Here is a 21,185-nt window from a genome sequence, read left to right as displayed (position 1 = left end):
ATTGTGTTGTGAAGAGGGAAACATGGCTCCACTATTAAGGTCTATAATTCAGTTATATTTCACTCTTCCCACATCCATATATAGCTTTGTTGCATCTCCTCTCTAACACACCACCTACAGTTCTTTGATATCAAGAGGATTGGTGTGTTGTTAGTAAAACTTGGTGTGTTTAATAGAAGAATAATGATAAATGCATGCAGTTTTGGGTATGCGGCTGACATGGCATGGGCACATAACCCCAGATCTTTTATCTGTGTATCCCAAAGAAAATGATCTATGGTACGTTATGTGCCCTTGCCACGTCAGTTGCGTACTCAAAACCACATACATTCATCACGACTCTTAATCAAAGCTCTCTAAAAAAAGAGTTGTGTTGGAGTAACCTCACTTCCCACTTTTTTGATGGGGAGGTGCATACAGAACTATAGATGCTTTTCCCTCGTATCTTTATGAAAAGCATCTATGATTCATAAACACCTCCACATCAGTGAAGTGCAAAATAAGGTCAATTTTTAAAGTCACTTCAGCACTATTCACAATCACGTTACATGACAGTGCACAAATAATCATAGACTTCTTTCCTTTAGATACAAGTTAAAAAAATCAACGATTCTATAATTCAGCATCATTTTCCTTTTGAAGAAAGAGTTATGATAATACGATTCCTCCCCTCTGACACATGTCCCTCTACACCCCATCACAGAATCGTAGATTATTTGTTTTGGGATATATAAGAAAAATATTTATGATTATGCATGTGCCGAGGCAAATGATCTACCATTTTGATATAAGGGTGTAACGTAAGGGTGTCTGTGTCAGAAAATCATTATAGCTGAAAAAAAGAATGATTTTAACCTACCCCTCAATGTTTAGCGAATGTTTGAGATACCCATGTTTTGAAACTGATCACATGTCCCTTGACATTAGTCTAATCAGTGAGATTAACGAAAGTGACATCAGTCTAATCACATCTCAGGTTAGTCTTACCTTGAAAAGTCTAAGGGAACCTAAATCTCTTATGGGGAGTGTCAGGGGCAAACTCCAAGTCCCCAGAGATGAATAGGGGGTCCTTGTGTCACCCTTTGTCAGAATTAGAAAGAAAAGGAACCAGTGTCACTGCTGCATTCTTAGAGGATAGCAAGTAGTACCCTAACCATTGGGGGATGGCCTTTAGATTGTATCTAGAGATGAAGTTTTGGGGGCTTATACAAATCTTCTTTACAATCTCCACCAGACGGTAGAAGTTTCAAGACATTTGACTTGGGGCCCGATTTATCTTACTCAGTACCTCTCTAAGGAAATGATATATAGGAAAACTAAGGCCAGCCTTAATTTGGTTACCGTAGGCCAAAATTCTTCCCTAGCGGCATTTGCCAGGGGTAAGCGTTCTCGCTGACCCGAACAAATACAAAGGCAAGAATATAAAAACTCTGTCGAAGTTGGGTTGTATTAACAGCCATTGAGAAAATAAGTGTATAGAGAAGAAAATACAAGTAAAGAAGAATGCCTCGGTCTGAGAAAAGTAGTAGTAGCAGCGAAGCAGAAAGAAAGAGATAGAAAACTTTTTCATAAAAAGCAAAAAATTAGAATTTCAGAGTTTTGGCACAGTTAAAAGAGAAATGTGCACTAAGTCGACCTCATCTTAAACTTGGAGTAGCCACGTTTTTTGTTTTTACAGTTTCACGGTTTTACCCGTTTTGATAGTAACGGTTTAACCAACGGCACACATAACTAGGACAGAAAACAAGTAGCCGTGCCACGTCAGCAAGTGTGGATTGGCTAGGCAACAATGTTTCTTCCGTCACCTTCATAACCTCCTCACTTCATTAATGTCTCTCCTCCACACACACACACGCACTTCACTCACTCTCCCTTCTCTGTGCTTCCATGGATGTAAGCTTATCTGCAAAATCTCAAACCCTAATCCTAATTTCCTGTTTCCCTCTCTCGTCTTCTTCTTCTTCATCGACGTCTCAATTTTGCTCTCCACGAAGAAAATTTCTTAGTGGTGGTCATCGATTAAGGCCCCCTGGTCTCTATTCTCGAATAAAATGCAAGAAATTAGGGTTTCAAATTCAATCCCCTCGGCTTCTCATCAAAACTTCGCTTTATTCGCAACCAATTCATGTCTTTATCGCTGTTGCAATCTTCTCTGCTCTTACTGTTGTCTACTTGAATTATACCAGAAGGAAGAAGGATGCCAATAAGGTAAAATATATAATAATTAAGAATTTAAATTTTTTTCTTTTGATTCGGTTCTCTTGTTTGAATTTTTTTACTTGTAATGTGTCTGAATTTGTGGGTTCTTTAGTTTTTATTTTTATTTTTACTGTAGTACAGTAGTGCACACTGTGTCACATAGCACGCATGACACCAATTGATGGTCCCAAAATACAGTTTGATCGGTGCATTGGGTTTCATCTTTCTAGGTTCTTGGATGTAAGATCATAAACCCGAGAGGTATGAGACCTTCTGATTCCATTTAACCCCAAAAGCTTGATTTCCTTGAGAAATCTGACAAGATCCCAGTATTCTTCTCGAGAGTCCATTTCTCATCATGTAGCATCAAATGAATTATTTGTAAAGCAGCTTCATTGAATAAAAAAGAAAAAAAGAAACATAAAGTCATAGGTTGAGACCATTAAATTGGAAATAAGATGCAAACTATATGCATAATTTAAGGTCTGTTTGAGTAACTAAGCATATGCTTATTTCTTGTGATAAATTTAACAAGTGAGTTCATCATCTTTTTCTGTCCACCTCATAAAGTACATATTAGAAATAACCATTTGTTATATATCCGGCACACACTTTCTATGTTTTAAAAGATTCCTCCAACCCTAAGAATTTCAATTGAATTCTCTTCGAGTGCAAAAATACATTAGATAGAAGTGTGTAGGAACATCCTGACATGAAAGTGTGTAGCTTCTTTGACTTGTATCTCGATGAAAATCTTCTATGGTTCCTACACACTTTCACGTCGGGATGTGTGATATGAGGTACAATCTTGAGGCCACTTCAGCATTATTCTAGATAGAATCACTTTTTGCTCTAACGGGTTTCTAATATTTGTGCAAATTCTGTAGCTTTCAAGTTCCAAAGATCTTGATACAATTGAAAGTCTTGAAATGTCCACACAAGGGAGAGGTTTATTGAAGCAAGGTTTTGAGAGCAGGATTTCGGGTCTTGGAAAATTAAATAAAGAGATTCCTACGTTGGAAATAAAATCTGTAAGTTTGAAAACCAGTGAGAACAGCCATGCTTCAGAGGAAAGAGAGAAGCAGTATCGGAAAACTGTGTCAGGTTCCGAACTGATCGTTGAATGTGCATCCATTGTTGCTGCTATTCCATTAAACCATGCCTGTGGAGAAATGAATCAAGATCACAAACCAGGTCATGGAGTGGACAAAGCCGGTGAACTTCAAGTATCTGGGTATAATGGCTTCTTCAGAGAATCTGTTAGAGAGGAACTCCACACGTTCTATGAAGAAAACCAGTCAGAGATGAAGTATACATCGAAATTCAGGGATATAAAAGCCATATCTTCTCTTTGCCTACCACATAACGGAAGCCTTTCTTCGCAGATAAGACCTAGTACAATAAATGGAGCGGAACATTCAGCACAAGGTTTTCATCATACTTCAGTTCAGATTATACCTTAGAACATATCTAATAATTTTATCTTTTTTCCCCTCTTAGTTTGTAGGTTCTTTATTCTTGTGTTGCTTGGACTGTATTAGCTTTCTATAACTTATGTATTAGCTTTCTATAACTTATGTATGCTAAGACTTCAACCTATATAGGACAAATGTCTCTTGGATGTTATAAAGAAGGCTCTTCCGATAAAAGAAAAGATTTCAGTAAGGGTGGGAAATTTCGAAGAGATATGGGGAAAGGACTTCTGCCTCAGAATGGTAAGACAGATCGGGCCATATTCCCTCGACCAAATGGAAGTCATGCCAATAATAACCATGATTTGTTGAAATACCTCAACACTTATGATCATTTGATAAGGGATGGAAGGTACTACTCATCTTCCGATTATATTGTTACTCGCACTTATACATAAGTTTGTGACAAGTGAGATGCTTCCATTTTCAAAATTTTGGACCAACTTGAATATTTGGGGTGTCAATGGAGGTCAGCTGAGACTTGAATAAGCCACTTTTAATTGTAGCTAAAATGTGGCCCAAGCTCGGTCACTTTGAAAAACAGTTGGGCATGGTTGCCTTGCCCAAGCCTAGTCCATTGCAGGTTGGGCCAGACCGAGTCATGGGCCTGTCCGGCCCATTGACGCTCCTAGAATTACCTAGCATAATTTCTTTCAGTTATTGGGGGTTTATTACATTTAGGATGATGTTTGTTCTATGTTCATCCATAATCTCCCATTCTTTATTAGTCTATCCTTGAAATCATACATATTGCGGGTGTTTATCAGGTTAACTGATTGCATAGAATTGCTGGAATCAATGGAACAAAGAGGATTGCTAGATATGAATAAGGTCAATCTTTATTTTCCTTATATGTAAATTTTCTAATTTTGACTTTACCATTGCAGAGGTTCATTAATCTTGATTTGGTTTCAGATTTATCATGTGAGGTTTTTCAACACTTGTAAAAGTCAAAAAGCTGTAAAAGAAGCATTTCGTTTTACCAAGTTGATTGGAAATCCGACCTTGAGCACATTCAATATGCTTTTGTCTGTGTGTGCAAGTTCACAAGATTCAGAAGGTAAATTAACTTTTAGTATCAACATACTTCTTATTTTTAGTTGCCTGGGATCATATCTCTGTCTTGATATATGTAAAGGGGAACGTTAACTTCCAAGAACTCATGGGGATGTTAGCATTCTCCAGTACATTCTTTTTCCAATAATACCCTTTCCCATTTTGTCTTTTAATGAAAAAGACTAGGGTATGCTAGTCTTTCACATAATAAATGCTAAGGACATTTTAAATACTTTGTCTTTGGTAAACACTTTGGCAATCAATGCCAACAAAATAAATGCAATTATTAAGGGCATATTAAATGTATTTATTATGTAACAGATTAACATGCCCTTGTATTTTTCACTAAAAGACAAAATGAGTAGGGCTAATGTGGCGGACAATGCTAACGTCCCATAAGGTCTTGGACGTTAGCATTCCCCATATATATATAGGGTTGGGATCTGTAGACTCATGCAAAAGAAACTCATATGTTCACTCTTAATCCTAACCGTCTAAACACAAAATCCATTTTTTGAGATAAAAGATGTATCCTAAAAATACATTGTGTATCTCTAAGATTGATCCTAGCCATTGAATTTCATGTTTACACGGTTAGGATTGAGAGTGAACATATGAGTTCCCATTGCACGAGTCTACGGATCCCAACTCATATATATACACGTAGTTTGTGCTTTAAAATAAATGATCTCTCTTTCTTGAATTTAGGGGCTTTCCAAGTTTTGGAATTCGTCAAGGAGGCTGGCCTGAAAGCTGACTGCAAACTTTACACTACTCTAATATCCACTTGTGCTAAAAGTGGAAAAGTCGATGCCATGTTCGAAGTATGGTCAATTTTATCTCCGTTTGTTCAGTTTAGATAAATAAGAATGTTTGGCATAAGTTCTATCATCAATAACATACCTTTAGTGCTGTATGGTACACTTGAGATAGACACCTTTAGACTAGAGAAGTGAAGGAAGTTTCTTAACTTTTCTGTTAAAAACACCAAATCTTGTTAGTAGAGAATGAACTATAACTCATTAGTTATTTGATTCTATCATCCTCTGCCTATTCTTGAAATGACACTTTGTGGATCATTCTTTCATAGGATTGAATATAATAGGTTACATATCATTGTAACTCTTTCAAGTACGTGAAAATGCAATTCACGTCAATCCTCTATGTCTTCCTTCGTTTAATGTCATTTTGGCATTTTAGGTCAAAAATTGACTATTAGTCATGTCTAGATTCGTCTCTGTTTGAGTTTTATTCTCTATAAGCACTTTAGTTTTTTGGGCATTTTGTATTGGAATAAAGGAGCTCTAGAACAGCTCTTATGGTTGAACACTTGACGATTTTCAGTGATCTTACCAGTCCAATCCTCAAGTAAGGATGGTCCAATTGACTTTCTCTCTTGATGTAATAGGGGGGGAGGCCAGTGATTTCTTGTACTCTCCCTCATTAATAAGTTATGGAAAAGGCTTATGATTTGGAAGAATCACCTAAACCCTCTCTCTCTCACCCTTTTGAAAATCGATTCAACATCTAATCAAAAGATATGTTGCTTATGATTGTAATGGCTCTATTCTACCGAAGAAGAGAATAACATACGGTTGAGGTTTTCTTCCGCTGGTGTTTCTATCTTTGTGCCTTGTCATTCCTATTCTGCCTCAATTTACCCATATATATATTTTCATCGTATTTCCTCTTTATTGAACATATATCTTGCAATAAAATACGCTGATGCATGAAAAGAGCTCCAAATTACAATAAACATAATTCCTCTTGCAATCCTCGGAGTCTGTACAAAGCACATAATTAAATTCTTACAAGTGATTTTGATTTTTATAAGGAGAAATTCCAACAAGAGAGACAAAAGTGATCACCTTAAGGAATACTTCTTAATAATAAACTTCACCCAAGATGTTAAAGATATTCTGAAGTAGAGACAACTATGGTAACTTGCTATCCACAAAAGCATAATGTACCCCTAATAATAGGAATAAAAAACCTTGAATGCTAATGACACATCATATTTAATGACACAACTGCATAAAATTACTAAGTTTCTCCCTAAAAACCTAAATGAAATATGAAAACAACTTGAACTAATTTAAAATGTGTAAAATGAAAATAAGTATTGAAACTCCTTAATTTAGTCAGTTCAATTTAAGAATTCCAAGATTTCCCATAAGGACCTCAAATCATTTCTCATTGCTATAGTGCAGCAGTTCACATTTTGTATCTATGATAGTGCAATAAGCCTTTGTTCCTCACAAATCCTTGCTCTACACTTTCCCACATGTTATTTTTCTATGATATAGGAGTGTTTGCAACAAAATTCAGTACCAATTGTTAACTTTCTACTCATTAAAAAAAGGTCAATTTTCTCAATACTTGAACAAGCCCAATCTACAAGAATGTGTTTTTGGATACACAAAAAAAAATTGGATTAGAAAACTTGTTGATGGGGGCATCAAAGCTTGAAGATTAGATTTTATTTTTATTTAATCTTCTGTTTTGGGCCTTTATTTTATGTTTTTGGCTTTATTTTCATGTTTTATTAGCCCATGATCTTAGTATTGTATTTAGTGGTAGTTTGGTAAATTTAGTTTGCTTTTATTTAAGTTTATAAGGGCTGAAATTTAGGAGAGAGAAGGTTGCAAAAATTAGGTTATTTATTTGGTATTTTAGTTTTATTAGGACTCTTGGATTGATTTTCTTTATTTATAGATTGTTTTAGGGTTTATTGACAGAGATGAGGAATGGAATAAAAAAAACAAAAAAGTTGTTGTTTCTTATTGTTTGGAAGTTGGTGCATTCACTGTAGTGATGCCATGAAAATCATTGGGGTGATTTCAAGGTTTCTTTACTCTTTTTCGTATCCTCTATCTTCTTTTTCAATCCATTTTTCTCTACAATTTTTTATTTATTTGTGAGAGATCATAAACTATCAAGAACCCTCTAATCTTTTCAAGAAACCACCTAAATCAAATTCTCCTAAAACCCCTTTCTTGTATCTTCTTCTCTTACTGTCCCGCATCAAATTGGTATCAAAGCCTATATTCAGTTAGTAAAAACATTAGCAAATCGCGTTGGGGGAAGATGGACCCGATAAGCATGTTCTTAGATGAACTAACAACTATGTTGTCAAACTTACGTCAAACATGCCACTCTTGGGCATATTTTCGTTGTGTTCGTGATTGTATTATAAAGAAATGGTGGAGTACAAATAACGACTTGAACAATGGTATGAAGAGCTTAGACAATAGAACTTATGCAACAAGTGCAATTGTTGTGGACATTATAAACCAGAGTGCTCAAACTGGGAGAATGAATCAAATGTGATTAATGTCAATGCGCCTAAGCTCAGGACGAGTAATGCAAAAATTGAAAAAGAAATCTATGAGCCTGGTTTTAGTGAGATTGACAGGTGTGAGGTATCATTATTGGATCTTAAAGAAGAATCTATGTTTGAAAAATCTAAATAACTAGAAAAGGAAATTGTTGAGTTGCTACATCTTTTATTGCTTACATAGGTTTTATCCTCTGGAAAAGAAAAAAGTAGATGTTTTTTTGGATAAACCAATGAATTGCATTATATATGGAATATTTTAGAGAGCCACCTTTAGTTGTTGCTAGAAAATATATTGGAGCGTGGAGGGTGCATTGGTTGAGCAAGTTAGGATCAAATTGCGTGTGGATTATAGAAACCTGACTTGCAGGGGAATTACCACAATTTTATTTCTCTAGTGGCGAAATCTTCCCAGTTGGGAAGAATTGTTGGGGGACATCAAAGCTTGAAGATTAGATTTTGTTTAATTTATGTTTTGGACCTTTATTTTTATGTTTTTTTGTTGTTGTTTATTTACATGTTTTATTAGCCCATTGTTTTAGTATAGTATTTAGGGTAGTTTGGTAAATTTAGTTTTCTTTTTTATTTTAGCTTATAAGGGTTGAAAATTTAGGAGAGAGAAAGCTACAAAAATTATGTTATTTACTTGGAATTTTAGTTTTATTTAGATTCTTGGTTGATTTTCTTTATTTATAGATTGTATTAGGGTTTATTGATAGAGATGATGAGTGGAATAAAAAAAAATACATAAAGTTTCTGTTTTTTGTTGTTTGAATGTTGGTGCATTCAACATGGTGATGCCATGAAGATCACTGGGGTGATTCAAAGGTAAATATATCATTTTTTTTTTCTTTCTTTAATATTTTTTCTTATTGTCTATCTTCTTCTTCAATCTATATTTTTCGACAATTTTTTTTGTTTATTTGTGAGAGATCAAGAATTCATTAAGAATCTTGTAATCCTTTCAAGAAACCACCGAAATCAAATTCTCCTAAAACCCCTTTCTTTTATCTTCTTCCCTCACTGTCGTGCATCACTTGTCTTACGAGTTTTTGAAAAGACAAGTTGTTACTTAATAGAATTTAATCTTCAGAATAAATTATTTTCTTGAGTAAAATATTTTTACAGAAATCCCTTTGCTAACACTTTATGTTTGAAGTACCACTAGTTTGTTAAGCCTTAGTTATTGCTTCTATATTTTAGTAAGCAAAATTATGTTTAAAAAAAAAAAAATGTTTATTCCAATGGGCTAGTTACTTGGAATGGTTTGACATAGATTGGGGTCCTTAGTGTGATTGAGTGTGTTGCACCCACAAATTAGTTTGTACATGCATAATTCTATAGGTACAAAACATGTGGTCAACTCATCATATGGCATGTTCTTCCCAAGAGTCAACATGATCGACAATTTAAATCTCATAATTTTCTTAAGTTCTCGCTTGCACCTATATAATTCAAGATGCTTTTTTTTTTTGTGTGTCATTGAGTGGCTTTATAAATGCAGTCCTGAACTTGTACTGCTTGGAGTTCCCTATCACAGCTCTGGAAAACTTTCTTGTTCTTTTTTCCTATCTGCTGAGTTTCCCATATTTATTGAACTGCTTTGAGATTGTCTCCTTAGGTGTTTCATGAAATGGTTAATGGTGGAGTAGAACCAAATGTTCATACATATGGAGCATTGATTGATGGTTGTGCCAGAGCTGGACAAGTGGCAAAGGCATTTGGTGCTTATGGGATATTAAGATCTAAGGTATGGTTTTCAATGACATGTAACAAAAATATACTTTATTTCCCTTGTATCTTATTTTATGTTCACAAGTCCCTTGAACAATACAACCATACTTTTCAAAATTCGGTTGAATTTTATGTCTTCTGGACTAGGCATATTATTGAAACATGTATTAATCACGAATTGTTTCTTAAATGACAAACATGGATTATAATTATATTAAGATGCATGCTTTGACTGAAGATGAGGTTGAAGGTAGATTTTAATGGTGAAACAAGATTATTGTTGCTGACCCTAGTAATTTGGATAAGTTGTAGATGATGATGTTGAAGCCAATGGTACTAACTTATCCCATAATGTAGTTTTTGTCGTTCTTATATATTTCTGCATTGCTATCTGAAATGTCTTCGACTGAACAAGGTATTGTATGCAGTAGGAAGTGAAGCCTGACCGAGTTGTATTCAATGCACTTATCACTGCATGTGGTCAATCAGGAGCAGTGGATCGTGCTTTTGATGTCTTGGCAGAAATGAGAGCAGAACCAACACCCATAGACCCGGATCATTTCACTGTTGGTGCTTTGATGAAGACATGCACACAAGCTGGTCAGGTGCTGCATGTTCTGCTCCTTTTTCTTCTTTTTTTTTCTCTGTTGAACTTCACTTGGATAATTTTGCATATAATATTTTGTAAGCAATTAACATAGATAAATGGCTTACATTTAGTTTGATCGAGCACGCGAAGTATACAAGATGATCCATCAATATAACATCAAGGGAACTCCAGAGGTTTACACAATAGCAGTTAATAGTTGCAGTCAGATGGGTGATTTGGAGTTTGCACTTAGTGTATATGGTGACATGACAAGAAATGGTGTGGTCCCTGATGAGGTATTTCCAACTCTAGAATATCATATTGCATTTGGAATATATCTGTTTGGTACTTTTCTTCTTTTGCTCTGCGGCACTCAGTAGGGCCTATTTTCTAACTACTAACTGTTTGAGCTCTATCAAACGGAGAAACAATATGAGATGACAAATTTTCCAGAAGAGATATTTTTTTACTTCCTCAAATTCAAGAAACATAAATTTCAGTGTTTTGATAAATAGGCCAGTCTAGACTACATATATTCATTGCTGCACTATTAGATGTCATTAATATGCTTCTAATTTGAATTGACTCACGTACAGTATGTATTATCGACAAAATGTTTTCAGCCTAGTGATGTTGCATATTGTTTGAAGATCATTGCAATTCTTAAAGCAGTTTTCTCTTGCAAAACAATGTTTACTTACCAAAATTGTTGACCTTCATTTGATGCAGATGTTCCTCAGTGCATTAATAGATGTTGCAGGGCATGCAGGGAAGATAGATGTTGCCTTTAAAATCATAAAAGAAGCCAGAATGCAAGGAGCAAAGCTTGGGAATGTATCATATAGTTCATTGATGGGGGCCTGTAGCAATGTATGTCTCACCTATCGTGATTTTTTTTTTGTCATATGCTGATGGGGATTGTTATCTTGAGCTCAGTCTTGGCACCTGACTTGGTTTTGTTGGATATTGAGAAAAGAGGGTGCCACCTCGAAGGAGATTTAACTATCTAGGCTGAGACAATTTCATATTTATGTGAAGTTCACTATGGTTGGGTTGGGCCTTTCTTGGTACTCCCAGAATTCAAGTCATCCCTTCTTAAGATTCAGACAACAGGGAGGCACCCGAGATTTGGAACCATTCTTCATAGGATTACCATTGTTATTTTCCATGCCAAACCCCAGCTATTATTACTTTTACAAACCTTTTGACTAAATTTATACAATTTTGCATTCTTCATCAACAAAACTTGCATCTTTCTTTCCAATTTATGCTTATTTTCTTCCTAATTAATTAGATTATATTGATTTGGTTACAAAAATATTATGCACCAGAACCTGGTGCTGGTAGGGGCTTATTAATAATTTTCCAATACTGCAAGGACCTTTATGTAATCACAATAAAGTTTTTTAATATCAACGGATTTTTTTTTAATGTGTGCCCTAAGGTCACATGTCAAGATGCGGTAAATACACCTTGGAAATGAGCATTTGCGGGTATTTTTGGTAGAAAATAAAATTTTAAGGACATTTTTGGTAGGAAAATAAAGTTTGGAGGTGTATTTATTGCATCTTAATGTGTACCCTTAGGGAACCATAGTCACCAAAGTCGCCGACTTTCTAAAAAAGTCATGATTAAATCGCTATTTAAACAAAAGTTACGATTTAATCATGAATAAAAAAGTCACGATTTAAACAAAAATGTGTGATTTAATTGTCCCCACTTTTTAAAGGGTTTTTCCACAAGCCATTTATTCTCTAAGTTTAGAATAGGATTTGATGATATAAATGATAACATGACTTAGTACGAAAAATAACATTGTCCTAACACTATTTTGATTTTTCCCGATTTTTTCTTGATTTTTTTCGACTTTGTCCCTTACCGAATTATTCCCAAACCCCGACTTGGTGACTATGTAGGGAACATGTTAAAAAAACCCAATATAAATATATGGTGAAATTGATTTGAGCATTATTCCAAGAGCTCTCATCGATGTCACCCTTTCCCCATCTCTTCATCTATTACTTCTATTATTTTCTTCTGGCTACCACCCTAGTTGATAACACCTGGTAGCAAGTTGACAAAGCTTCACCTTTCTTATTTCAGGCCAAAAACTGGCAGAAGGCATTGGAGCTATATAAGGAGATTAAGGCCATTAAATTGCGGCCAACAGTTTCAACGCTCAATGCTTTGATCACCGCCTTGTGTACGTCTCTTTAATATGGTTTATCTTTTCTGAACTCAGATTTCTCCAATTTCATAATGTCCAATCAACTACCAAGATTTTTATGTGAGGATGAGGACATGCCCCACAATACTTTTCAAGCTCTAGAATGTGGATTTGAGAAAACTTAGATTTTGGTTTTCCGAACTGTTTTTGAGTTTTTCAATAGTATTTTCCAAAATAGCAATTGCTCTTAGTTGACGCCCAAATTTGCCAATTTCTAGTTTCAGCTTGGTAAATTGGTATATTGGCCTTCATTCTGTGTCCGTCCTAACAGACCCTTGTGTGTGAGTGTGTTTTGATGAGTAAATGCAAAAATATATTAGAAGTAGTCGAGATGACCAACAACAAACAGCGACAAGGGCTAAGGACCCAATGTAACACGGGTGATTCTACAAACCCAATCCCATCTACCCATAAAATTGTCAAGAAAAAAAAAACTCCCCTAAACTCTTTGAACTGTTTACACAAAAAAAGCCCATTATCGATATAATAACATCTTGAAGTGAGAGTTCCTTTCCCTAAAAAACCTGACGATTCTTCTCTTTCCACAACCCCAACAAATGGTGAAGGGAGATATGGACCACAAGATCCTATTCGACTTTGTGAATGCCACCCCCAAAAAAAGCCAAGATCCAAATAATGAGATCACCGACTCCGGCAAACAAGACCACATACCAAACAACTCCAAGAAATAGTAAAACATAAATTTCAACTCTTCCATGCAAAAGTGCTCTAATTTTTCTTATCAGAAAAGGTGGTGTACTTACGACCATGACCATTTGTCACTCTTCCTATCATTGATTCCTTTACTTTGTCCTGGTGATGGTGGAATTCACTAATTGCAAATTTGATTTGCATTCGTGAACATGATTACAGGTGATGGGGGTCAGCTGCAGACGGCCATGGAGGTTCTTACTGAAATGAAGAAAGCAGGAGTCCACCCCAATACCATAACATACTCTGTTCTTTTAGTAGCAAGTGAAAAGTAATTTTTTTACACTTCAATTTTTTTTCTTTTTTTAAATCTTAGTCATATATTTCCTAGTGAATCCTTTCATAAATCTTGGATATTGAATCACATCTTGTAGCTAAGAAGAAAAAAAAAAAAAAATCTAATCTTCCGTATTTGTAGGAATGATGAGCTAGAACTAGGCTTGACAATCCATTCTCAAGCCAAAGAGGATGATGTCGTCCCAAACCTCATAATGTGCAAATGCCTAATTGGTAAGCTCATTGGGTCTGTCTGATTGATTAGATAATGTGTTACTTACAAGTTTTCATCATTTCATTCCCAGTAATGGCTGCTTGACTGGTTTTACTGCCTAAAACTCCCTTCGATTTCAAATGTGCTTATGTCAAGTGCCAAATGTTTATTTGTAGTCTCTCTATTCAAATTGCCCTTACGAATCTCAATAATCAATTAAATTTGATCTCCTTGAAGGAATGTGCTTACGGAGGTTTGACAAGGCTTATTCAATTGGGGAGCGTGTTCTATCATTCAAATCAGGAAAACCACAAATTGACAATAAATGGTATTTAATTTCTTTCCCTTCAGTACCGTGGATATTCTGTATAGACATGCTTCCATAATTATCCATTGGGTTGAGATCTCCTAGTAATTTATTTATTTGCAGGACATCTTTGGCCTTAACAGTTTATCGAGAAGCAATTGCAGATGGAATTGTACCTACTATGGAAGTCTTTTCACTAGTTTTAGCATGCTTGCAGTTTCCTCGTGATTCTTCTTTGAGAGCTAGACTTGTTGAGAATCTAGGAGTCAGTAGTGATACTTCAAGATGCTCGAACCTATTTTCATTGATTGATGGATTTGGAGAATACGATCCACGTTCCTTTTCTTTATTTGAGGTCAGTGAACAAACTATAAAGTTTTCTTGGTCCTTTATGAATTCATCCGTAGGTATGAACATTCACACTCAAATCAACTGGGCCTTTTATTGGATCTTAGGAATCTGCTTCACTTGGTGTTGTACCGTATGTTTCTTTGAAAGAAAGCCCTATCATTGTTGATACAAGGAAGTTGCCTATTCATACTGCTGAGGTGAGCTTTTTAATCTAAAATATATGGTTCTATTTGGGGTATTTAAGAAACACCCCCTGTTAAATTGGTGATATTAGGGTTGCCCCCCTTTACCATAAGTCAACGTTGTTTTTTCTCGATGATTTAACAGTGAAATTTTGATTTTTTTTTTACTTCCAGATTTTGATTTACTAATTTATTTGAAGAGCATTTTGAAAAAAAAATTCAAAATTTAACCGTTAAATCACCAAGAAAACGCAACGTCGACTTACAATCGGGGGTAAACCTAATTTTGCATTTTGCAAGGGGGTAAACCTAATATCATCAATTTAACAGGGGGGTATTTCTAAAATACCCCTCTATTTGTCTATTGAATGATCTTTGAAGTTGCATTGAAGTGTATCAAGTGTACCATCACTATACAATCAACGGCTGCAAGTGTACCATCACTATACAATCATTCTATTTGTTTTCTCATTGCATATTCTGCCCAGGTGTTTGGTTAAATCTTGAGTGCTGCAATGATTTTATAGCGTACTTATTTGGATAGCTGGCTACAAAATTTTGGAGTACTCGTGAGTTTTAAAAACTTTGGGCTGCTTACCATTATCAACATCTTTTTGGACAAGCCTTTTAACTAAATCCATGTCTTGAAATATGTTCTGGTTTTTATTTATGTGGGACCTTATTTTTAGCTTGAATTCCTAAGATTTTGCTTTGTATCATTTGGTTAACTCAACCAACAATCATTGCTATTAATAATAACATTACATATACTTTAAAAAATAAGAATATATTTCTGGTTTGTTTTGCTCTTCAACACTGTTCTTATATCACTGCAGTTTAGTCATCCTGTTTCTTGCATCTATCACCTGCAAAATCAGGGCTTAAGCTAAAACAATTAGCTTTCATTTTGTTATTTTCTTGAGACTAATTTCTTTTTCTTTTTCTTTTTTTGTTTTTATTACTGTATAGGTGTACCTCTTAACAATTTTGAAGGGCCTCAAGCATCGGCTTGCTGCTGGTAATCCTACCCACAGAAATGCTTTACTTTCTCTGTCCACATTGCTCTAAGAAATTATGTCATTTGCAGCATTGGAAACTTCTAGATCAACTTGGGACACTTCAAGAGGCCCCTTTTTAATGTCTGGTATCTCAATGTGTTTGGACTCCTAAAATGTATTAATGGGAGGATAGCCCCATACCTCAGGAAAAAACGTAGAAATAGAGCACTACTTGAGATAATGCTCAAGTATACTCTTACACTCTTAATCGTTCCTTTCAAACACCACTTCAAAGCAAAGGGAATCATTCTCCAAAGCATCTTTCTCTTACTAGCAAAATCCATTCAATGTCCATCAAGTTGACTTATCCAATTCCATGCAGCACGAAAGTGAGAAAGAAGAAAGTTTATCAAACTGATGGAAAATTTTGAAAAATGGATTATGTTTGTCATTCTAACTTAACGAATTCTTTTGTGTTGCTATATTTCAAGGTACGATGTTTCAATCATGAGAAAAACTGAGATGGTCTTGACCAAAATTCCTAGACAATCCGAACATTCGATGTTTCTGTGTCAATGTTTTGATCTGGTCTCACCAGAATGTTCGGCTGAATCATTCAAAAATGGAACAAAACTTTGAACCAATGCAATATGTTGCTGATTTTTATTGGAAAAGCACTTAAAATGTAGAACCTTTTAAAATACCCTTAAATATACCCTTGTAAAGAACTTATTAACGTTAATATCTGTCACTATTAAAAAATTTATTTTACTTTTCACCAATTTTTTTTGCTCAAACTAGTTTTTGGATTAACTATCAAGATGCCTTTCTATTGTCAAAGTGTTTACTTATCATGATGATGGTGATTTCCATTCAGTTCTATGTAAACCTGTGTTTTCATAATTCACTTGTATCCGTACGTTCTATCAATTCCTCAATCAATATCCCTTTTGGCCTATTACCTTTTCATTCCTTCTCATTGGTCCTATCAATGATCTTCATTTCACCTCACAAAACCATTTCAAACGAATTTCCCTTATTTAATCACTTATTGGGGTTATTCCTAATTTCCATGGATGATTGCATTCTATAATTTTAGCTTTTTTTCCTGGTCCGCTTATCTATCTGGACTTCTTTTTCTCACTTTTGTTTTCCTCATTTTATAAACATGTTTCTTTCTTGCCCCACATTCTACTCCAAAAAGCATAACTGGTCGTATAGTCATCTTATAAATTTTAGTTTAATCTAATTGGTATTCATCGATTACATACATGGTTTAAAGTTTCATTCCTTTATGGATTGTTTTGTCCAAGATATTTTGGTTTCGGCCGACATTGGAGCGAAACATTGAATGTTTCAAATTGTCCCGGAATGTTTCAGAATGTCTTGGTCGAGATTGTCTGAGTTTTTCTCTCGCTCACATATCACTCTAAAAACAATATCCACTTTGGCCACCCTACTATTTTTTTTTTTTTTTTGATGGGTAAGCTGGACTTGAACCCACCAATGTAACCCTAAATAGTTATACCATGGGGAAATTTTCCTCTTTCACTCTAAATATCATCATTTGTAAAGAGCTGGTTTTGATGATCACTTCTTTGGCATGAGACTGAATTTGTTCTTTGATATCCTTCTTCTCTCTCTCTCATTTCATACTTTCATATTCATATTGTGGCTCATAAGTTCAATTCCCCAATAGTGTATCTATGTATAACTCCTTTTGTTGTTGGGAGATGTGCTGTATTTACAAAGCTTCTAGTCTCAGGATATAAACTAGACTTTCTAAAACTTCTCCTCTCACTATTATTAATTGCTCTTGCCTATCATTGAATTCTGTATGCAGGTACAAAGTTGCCCAACCTTTCCATTCTTCTACCTGTAGAAAAGACACAAACCTTAACCCACAAAGGAGAGAAAACAATGAAGCTGGCAGGAAGGTGAGAAAAGCACCCCTGTAGACACCAGTATGCATAAGGATTGGAAAATTTCCGATTGTCCCTGTCAATATCATTTAATTTGACAGTCAAAGTAGGACCAAGTGGTGTCACGGACATCAATCTGCACTGTTTCAAAAAGAGGGCCACCCTTTGATTGGCCATTACCTAAGTTCACAAAACTCTCTCAAGTCTAACTGCTTTATCAAGATGTCAAAAAATATTTTGCATTGGTATGAGGTTAGTGTGGCAAAAATTCACTCTTTAGATGATTAGAGTCATTTAATCATTGCTAGTTCATGCTCAGTACAAGGGTTTACGAACATTTGAACTATCAAAATCATTTTCCCCCTGAGGAATAGGCAACATGGTTCAAAGTTTCATTTGATTTCGAAATGTTTCAGCTGAACATCTGGTTTCAACCAAGAGTGGAACAAAACATTGACCCCGAAACACTCAATGTCTTGGTAGTGTTTTGGATTGTCTTGGAATGTTGGTTTTCCTCTTTTATGAAACATCGCCTCGAGCTGTTATATTACCATACTAACTTTTATTCTATTTCTTCTTCTCTGGAGAAACTCCAAGATTTGGGTTTCTATTCAGATGAAAAAAGCTTTTCGAAATCTACTTTTTTGACCATCCAGAATGTAATTTTATTCTCTACCCTTAGTGTTTGTGTGAGCATTTTGGATCTTGTTGTATGAGCCGTTCTACACTGACTTCCTACTACACTGCATTTGATACTGTGCTGATGGCAGTGTGAACAGAACCATAGATCTTTTCACTCGTATCTCAAGGAAGGCATTGATGGTTCTATACACACTGCCATGTCAGCACAGTGTCGAATGTCATAGGAAGGCAGTTTAGGATTTTCCTTATTGAATATGTTACATGTCCAACGTTTAATACATTTTGGTCAACAGAGTTGGTCAAGCAGTTGGAGCTTTACTGAGAAGACTGGGGCTACAATATCAAGGGAATGAATCATTCGGGAAAATTAGAATCAACGGCCTAGCCATGAAACGATGGTTTCAACCCAAGCTTGCTTCACCATTCAGTGGGAAACCAGCAGAATTGAACTTATTACAGATGCATTTAGGCAAAGGAATCATGGATCAGCAACGCAATATCCGCAATAACAATCTGTCTTTGGACTAGGAGGTAAATCTTAATTTGAGTACAGTTTTACAACATAATCTGATGGATCAATGATTGTCAGATCTTTACTGAAATTTTTACACTTGCTTTCAGCAAGGGTGACTGCAATGTCCTTGGCATTTGAGAGTGAGAAAGCTGCTTGATCTGCAAGTGTAGGAAGAGAGAATAAATGGAGTCATTTTGATCAGTATGGTCAATTCATTTTCGAACGATTGAAATGGCAATCTTTGATTTTTCTCGACATTCCCCCCCCCCTTTTTTTTTTCTATTCTTTAAAGTTGTAAAAACTTTGCGATGAATTAGTCGGGAGTAGGGAGAATATTTATATGAAGCTTTATCTGAAAAATTGGGGTTAGTGGGTGTGCTATTATTCTAAATCTATATATATATATATATATTTTTAATTATATCATTCAAATGCTTATTTTTCGGAAAATATAAGTTTTTTTTGACAAAGAGGTTGAGATGAGAGCATTTTAGTCATTTTATTAGTATGTCCCCAAAGGTTTTGAGAACATGTGCGTGACTTACTAGTATCCCTTAAATGGAAAGGAAAATTACTTAAAAGGACCCTCCCTATATCCGTCGAGTCGGATACAGATATAGGTCAGATACAGGTTGGATACGGATCCGAATGCTATATTATTTTGTATATTGTATGTTATATTTTTATATTTTTTAGTCTATCATTCATTAACAAATGAATATTAGGTGTAGTGGTCCAAGCTCTCTTTAAAAGGTGAGTGGTCTTGATAAATTACTTTGAAATGATTTGAAATTATTTCAATTCATTTGGTCGGATTGGATCTGAATATGGGTTTGATGAAAATAAAAAAAATTCGGATATGATTTGAGTCAGATTCAGATCAAGATGTGCATCAGAATAAAAATTTGGCTATGGATATGTGTAGACACACGTATCCGGCCTGAACACGACCCGTTTAAGTCCAAACGACATAAGCAATAATAAGAGAATTTCTCTCCTGCCTACAGTAAAAAATGAAATTTCTTGGTAAGATCACATTGTGGCATTCAAAAATATGATCCAATAGAACAGTGTGGTAGAGGATGAAATTCTACGAATTTCAACCAATTTTTTTTTTATATCAAAAGTTATTTTTTATCATTTTATTTGAATTTTAAATTTGAGTGTTCGACAGCTATACATTTTTACATCATTAATCAAGCTTAAAAAACTTTGTTTTCTTCTCATTTTTTACCATGAGATATTGCTTGAAATTTAGAAGGTTGTAGTCTTGGATTGCCAACATGATAATCCATGAGTATCTCATAATACATTTTAAGATTTCTGGGCAGTGGATATGCATTATGACTTACGTCATCATCAGTACCACATGTCAAAACGTTATTGGACGGTGAGTAAACAATCACTCGAAGGAGAAGACTATAAATTTCCTGCATTAATATTTGAAAGAGATTTACCCGACAAATCTAACCGTTGCACTTTTATTACAAAAACTCCCTTAAAATTCTGACAACTCTAAGGGAACCTTGCTTTTATGAAGCTCGTTAACCACTAAACCCTACTTTATCAAGTTCGTTACAAGCAAACCCTGAGCAAGATCCATGCCATAATTTTCTATTTATTTATTTTTTTTTCAATTAATATCTTACTTAACATACCTTGGAGTGGATTCTAACCACATTAATATGTGGCATTTAAAAACTTGATCAAACATAGAAGATTATAAAGAATAAAATTCTAAGAATTTAAAAAAAAAAAATAATTTTCACGATTGAATTTTAATTTTAAATTTGAGAGATCGATATCCATCCAGTATCTACTATCAAGATAAAAAAAAAAAAAAAAAAATTCTTTTAATTTTTTTAGTGGAATCTGAGTGTTTACATGCAATCTAGAACTTTGTATTATTGGATTGCTAATTTGATTGTCCATGTGGGTTTAATGATCCTTATTAAAATTTGAAATCTTATAAGATTAATTAAGATATCATAATTCATAAAGTAAGATTTGTCCAGCAAAGAAACTTAATAAAGTAAGGAGTTTTTATACTAAAATTGCAATAGATAGGCCTTTCTTTATTTGAAATACCTCCTTAAAAGTGCCACTTGTAATTCAAAAAAGAGGGTCAAAGCTTTTTCCCATTCTTCTTCCACGAAGTTATCCAACACCACCTCTTTATAATAGCATAGTCAAAGCGGCTTCTAAAGTGAGCATTTAATTGCATCGTGAGAAGAACTTCTCCTTCTGTAGCGCCCCGGGTAGCTGCCTGAACCCCGCTTTAATCTTATAAATAAATAAAAAAAAACTCTAATTTAGGATTTGAAGTATTAGAGAAGAATTAAAAATGGCGATGGACGGACCTTGTAGGAGGATCTGTGTTAGGTGCACTTGCGGGAGAGCTGTTGACAGAAACCTAGAAGCGAAAGATAAGATCTGCCACTTGGAAAGACTCAA

General features: G+C 34.9%; 1 protein-coding gene across 1 annotated transcript; it reads left to right on the top strand.

The window, feature by feature from the left end:
* The first annotated feature begins 1,821 nt into the window (after positions 1-1,821).
* Positions 1,822-19,145, top strand: MRL1 (Pentatricopeptide repeat (PPR) superfamily protein). Its single transcript, XM_086441433.1, has 20 exons — positions 1,822-2,208; positions 3,087-3,627; positions 3,804-4,023; positions 4,439-4,502; positions 4,587-4,731; positions 5,436-5,551; positions 9,686-9,814; positions 10,230-10,403; positions 10,519-10,683; positions 11,117-11,257; positions 12,491-12,590; positions 13,488-13,596; positions 13,744-13,835; positions 14,053-14,143; positions 14,246-14,477; positions 14,578-14,670; positions 15,625-15,673; positions 17,497-17,590; positions 18,511-18,748; positions 18,839-19,145. Exons 1-19 carry the CDS (start codon positions 1,888-1,890, stop codon positions 18,743-18,745), a joined length of 3,111 nt encoding a protein of 1,036 aa, XP_086297559.1. The 5' UTR covers positions 1,822-1,887; the 3' UTR covers positions 18,746-18,748; positions 18,839-19,145.
* Positions 19,146-21,185: the final 2,040 nt, after the last annotated feature.

This window comes from Akebia trifoliata, chromosome 4 (genome assembly GCF_017979445.1).
Source record: "Akebia trifoliata isolate Shusen 1 chromosome 4, ASM1797944v1, whole genome shotgun sequence".
In the NCBI taxonomy this organism is placed as follows: domain Eukaryota; kingdom Viridiplantae; phylum Streptophyta; class Magnoliopsida; order Ranunculales; family Lardizabalaceae; genus Akebia; species Akebia trifoliata.
The sequence above is the reverse complement of the archived record's forward strand: the minus strand, read 5'-3'. Positions and strand labels throughout refer to the sequence as shown.